Source organism: Thecamonas trahens (assembly GCF_000142905.1).
Source record: "Thecamonas trahens ATCC 50062 unplaced genomic scaffold supercont1.29, whole genome shotgun sequence".
In the NCBI taxonomy this organism is placed as follows: Eukaryota; order Apusomonadida; family Apusomonadidae; genus Thecamonas; species Thecamonas trahens.
In genome coordinates this window covers 91,088-106,471 of record NW_013657651.1, presented here as the reverse complement: position 1 = coordinate 106,471, position 15,384 = coordinate 91,088, and the positions used below count along the sequence as shown (strand labels likewise).

Below are 15,384 nucleotides of genomic sequence, written 5' to 3'. Positions count from 1 at the left end.
CCCCCCCACACACACACCACACCTTCCACCATATCTGCATGACACAGGAGGGCTAGCGTACGGAAAAGTTGTGTGCCGCATGCGTAAACTCCTCTACTACATTCATGCCCATGGTTAGCTTTGTAGGTCGAGTGTGACGAGCTGGACTTGAGGTGCAAGTATCGGTGTCGGTCTTTGTGTCGGTGTCGGTGTCAGTGTCGGTGTCGGTGACGGCGACGGGGGTGAGAGAAGCAGACGCCAGATTGGCTGGCTGGCTGAGGAAACGATTCGCCCCCCCCCTCCCCCCCCCCCCCCACTCCCCAAGCCACAAGATCATGGGCTGCAAACCTCAGAATCGGATCAGATCATCCGTAGCTCTCGAATGGTCTCTTGTGGCCGCGCCGAGTCGCCGAGTGGAGCAGGCGTGTGGCAGACTCACCCCAAGTCGGTCCCGCCACCACCCTCACCAGCCGTGTCGCACTCGGCCGTCAACCTCTCCGAAGCCACCAACCCCAACCACACCACCCTCACCACCCCCACCACCACTATGTTCAAGAAGCGACGCAAACGAGCGGCAGCCCGCACGACGACTGCCACCGTCTCCTCGGGCAACTCGGGCACCTCGGGTACCTCGGACACTCTGGGTGGCGAGACGCTGCTGGAGGCACCAACTCTTGCGGGAGGACCATCGGCGTCATCGTCACCTCTGTCATCGTCCATCGTTGGCTTGGTAGCACCACCATCAACGGGCGCAAGTGCTACAGATGCGGTTGCTGCTGCTGTGTCGGTCATGGGCTCATCGAGGAGGCGCAAGGGCGGAAAGGGCGGGAAGAGCTCACGGCGAGGCATCGCTGTAGGAGGAGAGCGGACGGTGCGGCTATCGCCGGCGGTGGCCATGGCGGGAAAGTTGGACGGGACGGGCACCATCGGTCGGCCGTCGTATTCGGCGCAGCATCTGGCAGAGCTGGCGGCAGAGACCAAGGTGCGGGTGGTGGTCGACGACGAGTGCGATGCCGATGATGATGGGGATGACAAAGACGCAGTAGAGGGTGACGAGAGCGGCATTCAATCGCAGGCTGCTGTCAAGCGTGCGAGGGACGCAAGGAGACAGGCTAGGATGGTGGCTGATCAGGAGGAGACGGATCAGATTGGCGTGGCCGAGGGCGACTTTATCCCGCTGCTGGGAGAAGGAGACGAGGCCAAAGCCAAGAGCAGCAAGGCAGCAGCGAGGTCTGGTGCCCGGCTGGTGGCTGAGGATATGGCTACTGACGCTGATGAGCTGGCCTTTCTCGACGGCGAGCACTATGCCGACTCGTTTGCCTTTGGCGCGCCGGGCAAGAACGCTGCCCGTGCCAAGCCGGCTAAAGCCACTCAGCTTGACCTGGATCCTGACGCCGAAGCTGCCATTGTGGCCAAGGGCACCTCGCGAGCAGCCGACGCGGCCGCCATTCGCGCCGCTGTTCCACTTGAGCGGACCGAGCTGTATCTGGCCATGCCCGAGCGGTACGCGCCACCGAGCATCAGCGACGTGCTTGCTAGCATTGCGGCCCGGGCAGCCGGTACCCAGGACGCAGCTGATGCCGCAGCTGATGCCGCGGCCCAGTCCCGGGCCGCGCTCGAGAGCGCACAGACGACGCTCGCCGACCGGCTCGCAGCCATCAAGGAGCTCTCTTCCCGGCTCGCCTTTGTGCAGCAGCTCGGCGAGTTTGTGGTCGAGCTTGGCGACTGCCTAGTGGCCCAACTTCCGCTAGTCGACAAGGCCGAGGCCGCTTACTGGACTGCGCTCAGTGCACAGGCCCGGGATCGGCACACCCGCGCCTCGCTGGCCTTTCTTGACGGGTCTTTGCGCTCACCTCGGAGCACGTCGATGCAGCACGGCCGGTGTTTCTCGCGCCCGACACTGTCATTACCGCTGAGGCGCGGACCGCACGGCTGCAGGCACTGGCGACGACGTCGCTGCCAGCCGACCCGTGGCTTTCGGACGACGATGCCGCCGAGGCGAGTGCCGATGCCAGCTTTCCGCCGCCGCCCTCCGACGCCGCTCCGTTTGCCAACGTCACGCCTGAGTTTGGCTCAGCGGAGGCGGTTGTCGGTGTCTTTGCCAACTGGCGCCGCGAGCATGCCGGGGCGTACCGCGACGCCTTTGGCTCTCTGGCATTGCGGACGGCACTGGCGCCGTTTGTGCGGGCGTCGCTCCTGGGCTGGGAGCCGCATCGCGGTGCGTCGCTTGAGGACGCGCTGCCGTGGCTGGAGCCAGTCTTTGAGTTTGGCACCACCGGGAGCCTGCCCGACGACGAGGCGCTGCTGGCGGACCTCCTTGCGGCGCACCTCGTGCCGCACCTGACCAAAATGGTGCGGACGACGTGGCGGTGGGCGCTGCTCTCGGGCAAGTTTAACCAGGCGCTGCAGGACGCACTGGCACTGGTCACCGAGTTTTTCGGTGGGTCTGAGGCGGCGGCGCCGACAGCGACGCTCGAGCCACTAATCAGCGCCCTCAAGTCGGCCATGCTACTTATGGTGCAGCCATCGGCGACGCCGCTCCCGCCTCTGGCGCGCGCGCCTGGCATGTACGCGACGCCTGGCATGGCTGCCGTCTTTGCGCACTACTTTCAGCTTGCCCTCAAGGCGCTGCGGCTCATCTCGTCGTGGGATGGGTTCGTGCCGTGGCGCGAGGGACCACTGACAAGGGCGTCGCTCGCGCGCACGCTCTTTGGCAGCTACATCCACACGCGGCTGCTACCCGCGCTGGAGGGCGTGAGGGCGAGCGCGCCTGGGACCGCCGCGGAGCGGGCTCTGGAGATGATTCTCGTCCTTCCGCCCGGCTGGCAGCCGGGTGTGGTCGGCTCGCCAGTGAGCGCGGCCGACTGGGCGCCGGTCCGGGCGTTTGCCGCCGATGCCAGCTGGCCGGTCGGCGAGCCGGGTGTGGTGCGGCTGCGGGCGACGCTTGGCATGGGGTGAGACAGCGGGTTTACGAGCGCAGCTCGTTGAGGACTCTGCGAAAGTAGGCGGACCACTTTTTGTCGGACGCGTTGGCGAGCCGCTCCATAAAGTCCGGAAAGGCGTTTGCGTGGGCCTGATTCTCAAACAGGTGGTGCTGGAGCCAGGCTGCAGCGCGATCTGGGTCTGCCGAGTAGACGGCGCGGACGAGGCCGGCGACTTCCGAGACGACGAAAAAGGCGGCGCGGGCGTCGCTCATGTCAAAGGCGGGGTCAAGGACGATGGAGAAGCCGAGTGAGAGTGCAGTGTCGTAGACAAACGAGTCAATGCCGGCAAGCGAGGACGAGCCCGGAGTGAGCCATGTGGAGGTAACAGCACGGGCGAGCTGGAAGAGAGCGCGGCGGCATTGTGTACCGCCGGGGCGGGCGACAGCGGCGAGGGTGGTGAGGAGGGCGACGACGTCATCAGACGATGCGGCGGCGACAGAGAAGACCTGCTCGGCCACACCGTGGGTGAACATGGTGACGAGCCAGGCGAGGGCTGCGCGGGTGAGGCCGTCGACCTCGCGGTCGTACTCGGAGAGGACGCCGTGGGCTGCGCGGTGGCCGTAGTGGCCTGATGGCGACGAGGCGGCGGCGGTCTCGACGGCGGCGACGGCGCGCGGGAGGATGTCAGCGGCGACAGGGACCACGGCGTCTTTGAAGCGGGCGACAAGCTGGTTGAGAAGGCCGATAAAGAGGGCGACCGATGTGACTGCGTCCGAATCGTAGGCCTCGGGAAGGGTGAGGAACATGGTGGCGAGTGGGTTGAGGCCCGAGAGCACACCGTCGCCGAGGGTGTCGACCATGCAGTGGACGAAAGAGAAGACCTTTGAGGTGAGCGGCGGCGTGAGCATGCCGAGCTGCCAGACGGCCGAGAGAATGCGCTCGTAGGCGGACATAAAGTGGTGGCCGAGGCCCGAGGCGGCGGTGATGGCCTTGGAGAGCGAGGCGGCGACAAAGACAAAGTGGGTGACGACGTCTGCGGCGTCGTCGGACGAGAGGGCGCCATTGGACGCGTTGCCCACCACCGACTCGATGAGCGAACAGAGGCCGTCGAGCAGGTGGTCGAGGACCGAGTGGCGGGCGTCGTCGGAGAGGCTCGACTCGTTGTGGACGAGGAGGATGCCGACGGCCTCGGCGACGGCCGGCGCCGCCGGCGAGACCTCGTCGATGGACGACGGGACAAGGAGGAGGAGGACGGTGTTGAGGATGACGTCGAGGTGGGCAGCGAGCTGGTGGGTGAGCTCGGTGGCGAGCTTGACAACGAGGGCGCCAAAGCGCGGGACAAGCGACGGGTGGCCGCACTGGATGCCGCCCTTGTCGAGGAGCGAGAGGAAGACCGGCGCCACCGAGTTGCCGGCGTGGCTGAGGAGCGGGCAGTAGCGGGCGAGGACTTCATACATGGCGCGCTTGAGGGCGAGGTCGTCGTCGGCGAGCAGGTCGGCATCGATAATGTCCAGGAAGGTGTCGATGAGGAAGACGGCGCCGACGTCGCCGGCGTCGCCGAGAGCGAGGCCGTGGCGGGTGTTTTCGGCGGCGGCGATGATGCCGTCGAGGGTGGGCAGCTGGGCGTGGCGACCGATGCCTGGAGTGGCCTCGCCGGCGACGGCGCTAGCAAACTCGACCTGCAGGACGTGACCGAGGGCGTAGAACATGCCTACCAGCGGCTCGGCAACAATGGCGCGGTCCGGGTCGCAGAGGCCAGCCTGGAGAGCGGTGCGGAGCCAGGCCATGGTGAGCATGGGCGAGAGGCCGGCGGCGTTTTTGAAGAGCGAGAGGAGCGAGGCGCGGAAGGCCTCAATGGACGACTCGTCGACAAGAATGGAGAGGCACGGGCCCGAATGGGTGTTCTCCGGGTCGTGCGGGGTGTAGCCCGGCGGGAGGCGCGACTTGATAGAGACGAGCTCGAGGAGGGCGACAAGGAGGGAGGCCATGTTGCCATCGAGGATGAGCGAGGCTGTGATGGGGCCCGAGGCAGCGGCCCGCTTGAAGCGCGAGACAAAGTCTGTGGCACCGGCGACGGTGTGGGCGACGATTTCGGGTGCGTCTGCGGCGGCAAAGGCGAGCGAGATCTGCAGGCACTCAAAGATGGCGTCGCGGAGGTACGAGGCCGTGAGGTGGTCGTCGTCGGTGGCGAGATTGGCTTCGTCGCGGACCATCTTGAACCACGAGGAGCAGAGGGTGAGGACGCAGGCCTTGACGAGGCCAGCGAGGGCGACGACGACGTCAAACTCGTGCGAGTCTGGCGGAGTGTGCGGCGAGAGGGCCATGCCGTCGAGCAAGGCCGGGAGAGCGAGCGACTGGATGAGGGCGAGCTTCTCGGCCGGCGGCATGCCCTTGGAGACAAGCTCCTCGAGTGCGTCGATGGCCTGGGCGGTGGCGCCGCGCGGAGTGGAGAGCAGCTGGGCATAGAGGAGCGAGAGGACCTCATCTGTGACCACCAGGTGAGCGTCGACCCAGGCAGTGACCTCGGCGAGGACCTCGAGCGCAAGAGCTACCAGGCTCGAGTCGTGGCCGTGGGCGTCTGCGATGTGGAGGATGGCGTCGACAAGGGCTGCGGCAAGGCCTGACTCGCGCATGTGCTTGAGAATGGCGCTGCACAGTGCGGCGTCCGGATTCGAGCGGCGGATGTCGTTGTCGATGATGGCCTGGTGCATCTCCTTGCAGGCAACGAGAAAGAAGGCGACCATGGCCGGCTCGTCGGTCTTGAGCGCCGGCAGGAGAAGGCTGGCAAAGAGGCCGTCAACAAAGGCCTCGGGCCCTTGAAGGGCAGCGCGGGCCTTGACTGCGGCGACAACGACTTGCGCCAGCTTGCCCAGCACATAGCCTGGGCAGAGAACCCCATTGGGAGCAACCTGATCCATGGCCACCCCGACAAGCTTGTCCAGCGGAGCACGGGCGAGACCATCGGCATCGCCATCGGCCACCAGCAAGTCGAGACGGTCAGCGAGGAGGCTAAGGCAAAAGTGACGAGCCGCCGGAAGACCATCAGGCTCACGGACGCGATACAGAGCCAAGTTCCACATCTCATGCGAGCCAGCAAGAGTCTGTAAGTACGCCAGAGCATCCTTCCGAGCCGCAGGTGGTGACGCCAGACCGAGCATAGCCTGAGTGCCATTCTCGCCGCCGCTAGGCATCAGTGTCTCCACCGCAGCGTCAAACATGGCTGCGGTTTCCATGGTGTGTGTGGAGGGGGGGGGGGGTGGGGGTGTGGGGGTGAGGGAGGGGAGGGGGAGGAGGGGGTGGGTGGGTGGGGAGGATGGGGGGTGGGTGACACTATTTTTATTGAATATTTGCTGGTGGGGGGAGCAGTGATGGGCAAAGGTGTTTGATGGGGAGCGGTTTGAGGTTGTCGAGGGTCACTCGGCTCGTTACCTGTTGCAACATGGCGAAGAAGGCACGGAAGGGTACGCATTTGAAAGAGTATTAGCAAGGCGAGTGACAGAGGTAGTAGACAAGGGAAGCATGCGAGAGGGAAGGAGAGGCTACCTCTGTCGGCCTCACCTTCTTTCCTTGCTGCTCTTCAAAAAAGCCCTCTACATGGGCGGCCCGGTGACGACGTGGTCGCCGCCCGACTCGATGCGCTGGTCGCCTGACTCACATTGTCGAGGGAGGTGCGTGACATGGGGACTGGGGCGGGGCGGGGGCGGGGGGGGGGGGGGGGGGGGTGGACCGGGGACGGGTGCTGGTTGCGGCGACTGGCATGGCGATGATGGTGGTGGGCCATGGTGAGATAGAAACGAGCTCAGAGTATGACGAGTCGTCGGGCTCGTCGGGCGAGGCCGGAGGGTGCGAAGAGGTGGAGAAGGGCAAGGGCGGCAAGGGCAAGAGCAGCAAGGGCAAGGGCAAGGGCAAGGGCAAGGGCAAGGACAAGGGAAAGAGCAAGACGGGCAAGAGCAAGAAGGGCAAGGGCAAGGGCAAGACTGAGGCCGGTGCCGGCGGTGCAGCAGGCTCAGTCTCGTCGGGCAAGAGCAAGTCCAAGGCCAAGATGCGGAAGAAGCGCAAGGCTGTGGTGGCAACCATGCTGGCGGAGAACCGGGCGCTAATGGACAGCATCCTCAACTTGGCGGACCTCGCCGACGACGACCTCTTCCTTCAGGAGCGCATCCGTCGGGCGGCAACGCTCTTCCAGACCTTTATTGACCGTGAGGGCTCACGGCTCTCCATCGAGTGGCTCTCGCAGGTCAAGGCCATGCTCGCAGCCTCACAGGAGGTCATCCAGGGCTCACTAGCGGCCTACTTTTTCGACATGCCTGCCGAGCAGTATCACAAGGCTCACTACGCCCTCGACGAGATCCTGCTCCGCATGGCCGTGACCGCCTTTGCCCGCGCCGATGCCGCCCTTGCTGACGACGATGACTCGTGAGCGAAGAGCGAAGAGGCAATGAATGTGAGCGTGTAACAAAGCAGTGTGTGACCCCCCCCCCCCCCCCCCCTTCGCCCCGTCCCCCTCTACCTGACCCTAACCCTAACCCTAACCCTCACCTTGATCTTCCTCATCCTCATCGCATCTTGTCTGCCCTACGACATCGACCCAACTCCAACTTCGACATTGTCATGCTCCGGCTGCGTGTCTCCTGCCGAGGCCTGTCGGTGGCGAAAGTGATGGCGACGCGAACGACGGCCGAGGCGCTGCGCGGCATACTTGGCATCGACCATGCCGACATGGGACTGTGGCTGGCGTCGACGCTACAGATGGCCGAGCTCAATGCGGAGCTACGGGGCAAGGACGGGCCGACAGACGTGCTTGCTGTGCCTGCGCTTGACGCTGTGGCTCAGCTGCGGCGGCCCGACCAGGGCGCCGGCACTCCGGCTGGTGGCGACGTGACAGCTGTGGTGGCAAGCAACGAGGTACCGCCAGGGGCTGACCTTGGCGATGTCGTTGTCTGCCTTCCGGTGGTGGCAGCTGATGCTGATGGAGACGGCTTGTCACTGATGGATGATGCTCTGCCGCGGGTGGTTGTCCATGGCATGTTGCACCTGCTCGGGCATGATCACGAGGACGACGACGAATACCGGGTCATGGTCGCGGCCGAGGCTGCTGCGCTGCGGGCGCTGGATCCTGCCCGGTGGGCGGGCCGCGATGTGGTGTGAAGGGCGTGAAGCAAGCTGCTTTTTTTCATTTGAAGGGCGAGCGCGAGGCCAGAGCGTTCGCCCGCTACTGGCCACCCTGCTCTTGGTACTCGCGGATGATGACCGGGACCGAGGTAGGCGGGAGGAGGCCGACTTCTGTGATCATGAGAGAGACGTACTCCATGGGAATGATGTCGTAGCGGAGGTTGAGCAGGCTCAGGTTCGGGTTGTCCTTCCAGTCTGCGAGCGGCGACGGGGTAGCCGAGTCCGAGGCTGCGAGCGCCTCGGGATTGCCGAGCTCGTTGTTGACAAAGACGTCGAGGTGGACCTTGTTGGAAAACTTGTAGCCCTCGCAGCAGACGATGACCGGGACGTTTGCGGTGGCGGCGACCGAGGCGATGAGTGCCGAGCCGATGCGACCGCGGACGGCGCCATTGGTGAAGAGCGAGTCGGCGCCGAGGAAGACCTTGGTGGCCTCGCGGGCGACGTACGAGACGGCGTTGATGAGCACGTACGAGCACTTGATGCCGACCGCGGTGAGGCGGCGGAGCATGATCTTGCCCTCGAGCTCGGGCCGCGCGTCGACTACAATGACCCGGAACGACTTGCCGGCGGCGGCGGCTTCGATGAGCGTTGCCGAGACAACCTGCGACCAGCCGTACGTGAGGATGACATCGCGGTCGCGGATCTTCGAGTTGCCGAGCTGGGCAATGGAGCGGACGGCGACAACAATCTTGTCGCGGATGTAGCGCTCCATCTGGTCGAGGAGCAGCTCCTTGACGGCGTGCTCGGTCCCGCCGACCGGCAGCTGCGAGATTGCCAACTTGAGCCAGTTGATGGCGTTGCCCATCGAGAGTGAGAGCGGCCGGCACTTGACGAGGAACCCGATGAGCGGCTTAAAGTGCGGCTCCAGATCGCGCTGCAGAGACTTGTTCTCCGGCACTACGTAGTCCTCCACCACACGCATAAACGCCCGCAGCATGGCCACGCAACGCTCGTTCGGACCCACAAGCACGCCCTTGGCCATCTTGAGCCCGACCTTGAGGACCGCGGGGTGAATGTCGTCAGCGGCAAAGCCAACACCGAGCGAGAACGACGACTTTTCCGCAAACTGCTCCAGGTGTGCAAACTGCGCCGCCAGCCGACCGGTTCCGGCCTCTCCGCCCTTGTCGCCACCGCAGCTCTTGCCGCTCTTGCCGTCTTTGCCGCCCTTGCCGCCCTTGCCGCCCTTGCCGCCCTTGCCACCCTTGCCACCCTTGCCACCCTTGCCGCCTTTGCCGCCCTTGCCGCCGTCCTTGCCTGCCGCCGCCAGCCGCTCAGCCTTGGCAGCCCGCTGCGCCTCTTGCAGCGCACGACGCTCGGCCTTGGTCATCTTCTTGCGCTTGCCGCCGGCCTGCTCGCCGTCACCGCCCTTGCCGCCCTTGTTGCCGCCCTTGCCGCCCTTGCCGCCCTTGCCGCCCATGTTGCCGCCCTTGTTGCCACCCTTGTTGCCGCCCTTGTGGGCCTCGGCACTGCCTGCAGCATCCAGATCGGCGACGAGCTTGCGCTGTGCACTGGTCGAGCGCGAGCGCGAGCGCGTGCGAACAGCATCGGTCACCGGGTGGGGCGCGCTGCCCTCTGCCTCGAGGGCGGCGGAGAGAGCCGAGGGCTTGCGCGGGCCTCTTGACGAGCCTCTCGGAGCGGTCTTGCGGAAGGTAGTCCCTGACGAAGTGGAGCCACCAGGCTGAGCATTGGTATCCTGCTCTGATGACCAACCAGGCAGCGATGACTCCTTCGAGTGCAGCAGATCGCCCATGGCATTGCCCGAGATGACGGTGGCCACCTTTGGTGAAGTGCCCGAGAGAGAAAACACAGCATTGGGCGCAGAGCCTGCAATGGCCACTCCCCGTGCCGGTGACGATGGTGGGGACGCTGCCTCCTTCTGATGCTTGCTGTCAATGAGGTTCTCTGCGTATGAAGAGATGGGTGAGTGTGGCGGTGGCAGAGAGGAGGAGAGGAGGGGGGGGGCGGGGGAGGGAGGGGAAGGGAGTGGGTGTGTGTGTGTGGTGGGAGATGGAGGGTGGTGGGGGAGAGGACGGGGTGGCGTACCAATGCGGTTGAGCTGGGACTCAGAGTACGAGGACATGGCGTATGTGTGTGTGTGTGTGTGTGTGTGTGTGTGTGTGTTGGTGGTGGTGGTGTGGTGGTGGTGGTGTGGTGGGTGTGGTGGGTGTGGTGGAGAGGTGTGGGTGGCGGCGGGTCAGGGTTTGGTTGGGTATGTGTGTCGACTGATCGTAGAGTGCTGCTGGCGACTCGTCGAAGGCTCGGTCGGCTCGGTCGGCTCGGTCGGGTGGGGCTTGGTCGGGCGTGATCGGGCGTGATCGGCCCGGGTGTGTCCAGCCCGAGTGTGGCCAGCCCGGATGCGGTTGGCTCAAACTAGGCAGCCGACTCTGGCTCGGCATCGGTCTCGGGCACAAGGTCGGTGCCTGGGTAGGTGCCAAACTTGGGGAGGCCGTCGAGGTGGTCGGCAAGCCTGCGGGTGTAGAACATGTGGGCTTGCGGGGCAAAGTCAGCATAGCCAATGGGCTTGCCATTGTCGTCATGCTCGAGGATGCCTGTAGGCAGATCACGGAAGGGGCCAGGCGGAGCAGACTCGGGAAGGAGCGAGACGTTGACGAGCGAGGAGCCGCAGTGTGGGCACGAGTATCGGCACATGGTCTCCGAGGTCTTGTGGCAGATGAGGGCAGCAAAGGTAGCCTCTTCATCGGCAGCCGATACATCAGCATCACGTCCGTTGGCTTCAAAGAAGCTACTCGGTGCCACACTCACACACCGCGGGTTGGCAAAGCCAATGAGGTGCGAGACAGGCGCGCCTGAACACTTGCGGCAGATGGTGCAATGGCAGAGGCTGGAGAACAAAAGAGGCCCATCTGCCCGAACAGCGTACGCCTCACATGCACACCTCCCATACACCTTGATAACCTTGTCTTCCGCCGTGCTCATCCTTGTTGTCGTGTGGAAGGAGAGGAGAGAAAAGTGCGGCGTGGGCGGGGCGGGGGGGGGGGGGGGGCGGTTGGCGACCACGCATCTGCCTGCCTACTGTGGCCTTTGCCCCAAAAAAAGGTCGTGCTTTTGAGCAATGTGTCGTTGGCCACGTGACGTTTCGGCCATCATTTCACAGAGTGGCCACCAACAAGGAGAGGGTGACTCGGGGCTGGGGAGGGGGAGTTGCTGCCACGTAGCAGGAGCGGGAGAGGGGGAAGGGGAAGACAGACAGTTGACGCCAAGAGAACAGAGTAGAAGTAGAAGGTAGTTGTTGGAGCAAGAGCATGTCAGCAAGTGCGGAACAGTTCTCCAACGTTGTAGGGAGTGGGGTAGAGGGGACGGACCTGAGGAGGTGGACGCTCGAGGTGGACGAGGGACGGCAGAGGTGGGTGTATCACCCAGCTGATGAGGTGTCGGACCAAGGTCTCGCCGAGTTGCAGTCAGTTGTTGATCGCTATCATCTGTGGATGGATACCTCAGAGGATGTGCCTCTGTCCAATGCGCCTCCCTCTGGTCCCGAGGAGGCTATGGTCCGTGGCTTTGACTTTCTCTCGGCCATCATCACCGAGGATGGCCACTGGGCCAACGACTACGGCGGCCCGCTCTTCCTCATGCCGGGCCTCATCATCACGGCATACATTACCGGGACTGAGCTTGGTGAGCCGGTCAAGCTGGAGATGATCCGCTACCTGACCGGAAAGCAGACCGAGGAGGGCGGCTGGGGCCTCCACATCGAGTCCCCCACCACCATGTTTGGCACTGCCCTCAACTATGTCTCAATGCGCATTCTCGGCGTGCCGGCGGACGACACGAGGATGGCGCGGGCGCGGGCGTGGATGCGCGAGAACGGATCGGCGCTGTCGGTGCCGTCGTGGGGCAAGTTCTGGCTCGCGGTTCTCGGCGTCTACGAGTGGGACGGCCTCTATCCGGTCCCTCCGGAGCTCTGGCTCCTCCCCGAGTGGCTCCCGCTGCATCCGTCGCGGTGGTGGGTCCACTGCCGCATTGTGTACCTTCCGATGGGCTACCTCTACGGACGCAAGGCTGTGGGGCCGATCACCCCGCTCATTGTCGCCCTCCGCAACGAGCTCTACAACGCGCCGTACTTTTCCATCGACTGGCCGGCGGCGCGGGCCAACATCTGCCCCGCCGACTACTACACCCCGCACACCACTCTCCACCGGGCGCTGTTCAAGAGCCTTGCAGCGTACGAGGCGGTCCACTCGACGACGCTGCGGCAGGCCGCGCTCGACATGACCATCGATCACATTCGGGCCGAGGACGAGAACTCGTCGTACATCTGCATCGGGCCGGTCAACAAGGCCATCAACATGCTTTGCCGCTTCTTTGCCGATGGCGGCGTCTCGGAGGCGGTGACCAAGCACGCCGATCGCCTTGCTGACTACCTCTGGCTCGCCGGCGATGGCATGAAGATGCAGGGTTACAACGGGTCGCAGCTGTGGGACACGGCGTTCACCCTCCACGCCTACCTCGCCTCGCCGCTCAAGGAGCGGTACATAGCGACGCTCGACGCGGGATACGAGTACATCAACATCTGCCAGGTCCGCGACAACGTGCCCAACATGGTCAAGTACTACCGGCACGAGTCCAAGGGCGCATGGCCGTTCTCGACGCGCATCCACACCCACCCGATCTCTGACTGCACTTCGCTCGCGCTCCGCGTCTGCCTCTCGATTCGCCAGCTCAGCTCGCTCGTTCCGCGCGCCGACCGCATCGCGCCCGAGCGCCTCTTTGACGCCGTCAACGTCATTCTCTCGCTGCAGAACAACCACGCCAACGGCGGGTGGGCCACGTACGAGCTCCAGCGGTCGCCGCCGTGGATCGAGGCCTTTAACCCGTCCGAGACCTTTGGCGCCATCATGGTCGACTATGAGTACGTCGAGTGCACCTCCGAGTGTGTCCAGGCTCTCGTCGCCTTCCATGCCCAGTTTCCGGACCACCGGGCCAAGGAAATCCGCGCCGCCATCAAGCGCGGCGTCAAGTTCATCGAGTCCATCCAGCTTCCTGACGGTTCGTGGTACGGCTCGTGGGCGGTGTGTTTCACCTACGGGACCTGGTTTGGCGTCGAGGGTCTCATTGCCGCAGGCCGCAAGCCCACGGCCAAGTCGCTTGTCAAGGCCTGCGCCTTCCTGGTTGCCAACCAGAACAGCGACGGCGGCTGGGGCGAGTCATTCCTCTCGTCGTCGGAAAAAGTGTACTCGCCGTGCGAGTCGCAAGTGGTCAACACCGCGTGGGCGCTCCTTGCTCTCATCAAGGCTCGCCACCCGGACCGCGTCCCCATCGATGCCGGCATTCGCTACCTTGTCTCCAAGCAGCTGCCGGACGGCAACTGGACCGAGGAGCGCATCAAGGGCGTGTTTAACGCCAACTGCTCCATCTCGTACCTCGCCTACAAGAACGTCTTTCCGCTCTGGGCTCTTGCCGAGTACACTTCGCACTACCCCAAGGCCAAGCTGTAGGCTGTGGCTGTCGCCTCCTTCGCTCCGAGTTGTTGTTGGTAAACTTCAAGTTACTGCGGCAGGCAGTGCTACGGGTGGTGCTGCGGCTGCGGCAGGTGGTGCTGGGCTTGGCCTTGGGCCTGTGCCTGTGCCTGCTGCTTCTGGAGCTGGAGCTGATGCTGCTGCATCTGCTGCAGGTACTGCTGCTGCGCATAGTAGTGCTGGTACATCTGGGCCTGGGCTTGGGCCTGGGCCTGGGCTTGGGCCTGGGCTTGGAGCATGGCCTGGGCGCGGGCCTGGGCTTGGGCGGCGGCCTGGGCCTGGGCCTGGGCCTCGGCCTTGACCTTGGCCTGGGCCTCAGCCTGGGCAGCGGCCTGGGCCTGCGGCATGGGAGGCATCGACGCCACCTGGTTGGGGTTGAGCGAGAGGAGGAGCTTGTCAAAGGCTGAGACGGACACAGGGCCGCTTCCTCCAGAAGGTGCAGTATGCGCAGCAGCGGTCGGCGCAGCGGTCGGCGCCGCCGTCGGCATGGCTGGCATCGACGCCACCTGCTCCTTGGAGACCGAGAAGAGGAGCTTGTCAAAGGCGGACATGGCTTTGCCCGAGTCGACCGCCTTTTGCTGGCTCTGCTGCTGTTGCTGCTGTTGCTGGAGCAGCTGTTGGTGGTAGAGCAGCTGCCTCTGCTGCAACAGCTGCAGCTGTGCATGGGCCTGGGCTTGGGCCTGTGCCTGTGCCTGTGCCTGTGCTAGGGCATGTGAGTGGGCCACTACGGCCGCGTGCTGCTGGCTCTGGCCATGCGAGTGGTGCTGGCTCTGGACGGCACGCGGATGATGCACCGGGTGGGCGCCAAAGCCTGGTGGGCCGGGAGCTGACGGCTCCGAAGCGGGCACCATGGGCGAGCGGGCTGGAGTGGTGTTGGGCGAGTCGAGAAAGTCGAGCGTGGGGGTGAACGGCGGCTCCAGCTCGTAGTCGACGGCGGAAGCCGACGGCGGAGCGGGCGCAGCGCGGGCGTAGCCAGCAGCTGCCGCAGCGGCGCGGGGGTGGGTGCGGGCGGCATGAGGAGCGGCAGCGGGCGGCATCGGGCGGGCGAGATGGTTGTTGTCGTCGTCGTCGTCAAAGCCAAGGAAAGTAGCGTACTCGTGCTCGAGCTGGCGCTCACGGGCGGCCAAGTCGTCCATCATGGCCTTTGGCGGCGAGTGAGCAGCCGGTGCCGACTCGCGAGCCTTTGCCGCCCTCCTCCGCTCCTCATGCTCGACCTTCATCCGCCTCCGCTCCGCCTCAAAGGCGTCCGAGCCAAAGGAGAAGGGCGCCGACGAGTCTACGTCAACCATAGCATCGCCAAAGGTCTCATCGTTACGAGCATCAAAGTCACCGTTCCTACGATGTCTGGAAGAGCGAGAAGAGCGAGAGGATGAGAGAGGACCGGAAGCCAAGCCACGTGCCCTCCTGGTTGACTTGGTTGATGCAGGCTGGGCTCCTGCCAAGGAAGACAGGATCGGGTCCGAGGAGGGGAGCCATTCACCACCAGCCGGTTCGAGCGGTCTGAGCGAACGAGCAGAGGAGCGAGCAGAGTGGCCAGCGAGAGACAATGAAGAAGGAGGTGATGAGGAGGTCACCGTTGACCTTGTTGTGCTCGTTGTTGTCGTGTTGGTGGAGGAAGCGCCCGTGTAGCCTCCAGACAAAGGTGAGAGTGTAGCTGGCTTGCTCCCGGCTGGGAGGACAATGTCTCTTGGAAGGGCCACAGCCGGGGGAGACACACGTCCGAGTTGCTCACGGATACTCAGGAGTTGCCTTCGGCTGTATCGGATGCGCATACTTTTGTCTTGGTGTGTGTGTGTGTGTGTGTGGTGGGTGGGGGTCCCTTCTCCTTCCTT

At 64.6% G+C, this 15,384-nt stretch overlaps 8 protein-coding genes across 8 annotated transcripts in view; 4 read left to right on the top strand and 4 right to left on the bottom strand.

Annotated features, from left to right (window-relative positions):
• Positions 1–526: 526 nt before the first annotated feature.
• AMSG_06813 (uncharacterized protein) lies at positions 527–2,937 on the top strand (the record flags this gene model as incomplete). Its single annotated transcript, XM_013901422.1, has 2 exons — positions 527–1,766; positions 1,853–2,937. The coding sequence occupies 2 exons, from the start codon at positions 527–529 to the stop codon at positions 2,935–2,937; spliced, it is 2,325 nt and encodes a 774-aa protein (XP_013756876.1).
• On the bottom strand, positions 2,930–6,136 carry AMSG_06812 (uncharacterized protein; the record flags this gene model as incomplete). Its single annotated transcript, XM_013901421.1, has 2 exons — positions 2,930–5,912; positions 6,015–6,136. The coding sequence occupies 2 exons, from the start codon at positions 6,134–6,136 to the stop codon at positions 2,948–2,950; spliced, it is 3,087 nt and encodes a 1,028-aa protein (XP_013756875.1). The 3' UTR covers positions 2,930–2,947.
• Positions 6,137–6,299: 163 nt separating this feature from the next.
• Positions 6,300–7,379, top strand: AMSG_06811 (uncharacterized protein). The gene is made up of 2 exons (XM_013901420.1): positions 6,300–6,364; positions 6,695–7,379. The coding sequence occupies exons 1-2, from the start codon at positions 6,343–6,345 to the stop codon at positions 7,321–7,323; spliced, it is 651 nt and encodes a 216-aa protein (XP_013756874.1). The 5' UTR covers positions 6,300–6,342; the 3' UTR covers positions 7,324–7,379.
• Positions 7,380–7,562: 183 nt separating this feature from the next.
• Positions 7,563–8,051, top strand: AMSG_06810 (uncharacterized protein; the record flags this gene model as incomplete). The annotated part of the gene is made up of 1 exon (XM_013901419.1): positions 7,563–8,051. The coding sequence occupies one exon, from the start codon at positions 7,563–7,565 to the stop codon at positions 8,049–8,051; it is 489 nt and encodes a 162-aa protein (XP_013756873.1).
• Positions 8,052–8,062: 11 nt separating this feature from the next.
• Positions 8,063–10,247, bottom strand: AMSG_06809 (eukaryotic initiation factor). The gene is made up of 2 exons (XM_013901418.1): positions 10,119–10,247; positions 8,063–9,977 (listed from the first exon to the last, which is right to left on the bottom strand). Exons 1-2 carry the CDS (start codon positions 10,153–10,155, stop codon positions 8,116–8,118), a joined length of 1,899 nt encoding a protein of 632 aa, XP_013756872.1. The 5' UTR covers positions 10,156–10,247; the 3' UTR covers positions 8,063–8,115.
• Positions 10,248–10,259: 12 nt separating this feature from the next.
• On the bottom strand, positions 10,260–11,012 carry AMSG_06808 (uncharacterized protein; the record flags this gene model as incomplete). Its single annotated transcript, XM_013901417.1, has 2 exons — positions 10,260–10,917; positions 10,957–11,012. 2 exons carry the CDS (start codon positions 11,010–11,012, stop codon positions 10,446–10,448), a joined length of 528 nt encoding a protein of 175 aa, XP_013756871.1. The 3' UTR covers positions 10,260–10,445.
• A 569-nt stretch (positions 11,013–11,581) lies between these two features.
• On the top strand, positions 11,582–13,531 carry AMSG_06807 (cycloartenol synthase; the record flags this gene model as incomplete). Its single annotated transcript, XM_013901416.1, has 1 exon — positions 11,582–13,531. The coding sequence occupies one exon, from the start codon at positions 11,582–11,584 to the stop codon at positions 13,529–13,531; it is 1,950 nt and encodes a 649-aa protein (XP_013756870.1).
• Positions 13,532–13,599: 68 nt separating this feature from the next.
• The window catches only part of AMSG_06806 (uncharacterized protein), a gene marked incomplete at both ends in the record, with an annotated part of 2,506 nt that continues 721 nt past the window's right edge, over positions 13,600–15,384 (bottom strand). The window contains 2 exons of the mRNA XM_013901415.1: positions 13,600–14,134; positions 14,384–14,828. Coding sequence (XP_013756869.1) covers positions 13,600–14,134; positions 14,384–14,828 — 980 coding nt within the window. The remainder of the gene's footprint in view (positions 14,135–14,383; positions 14,829–15,384) is intronic.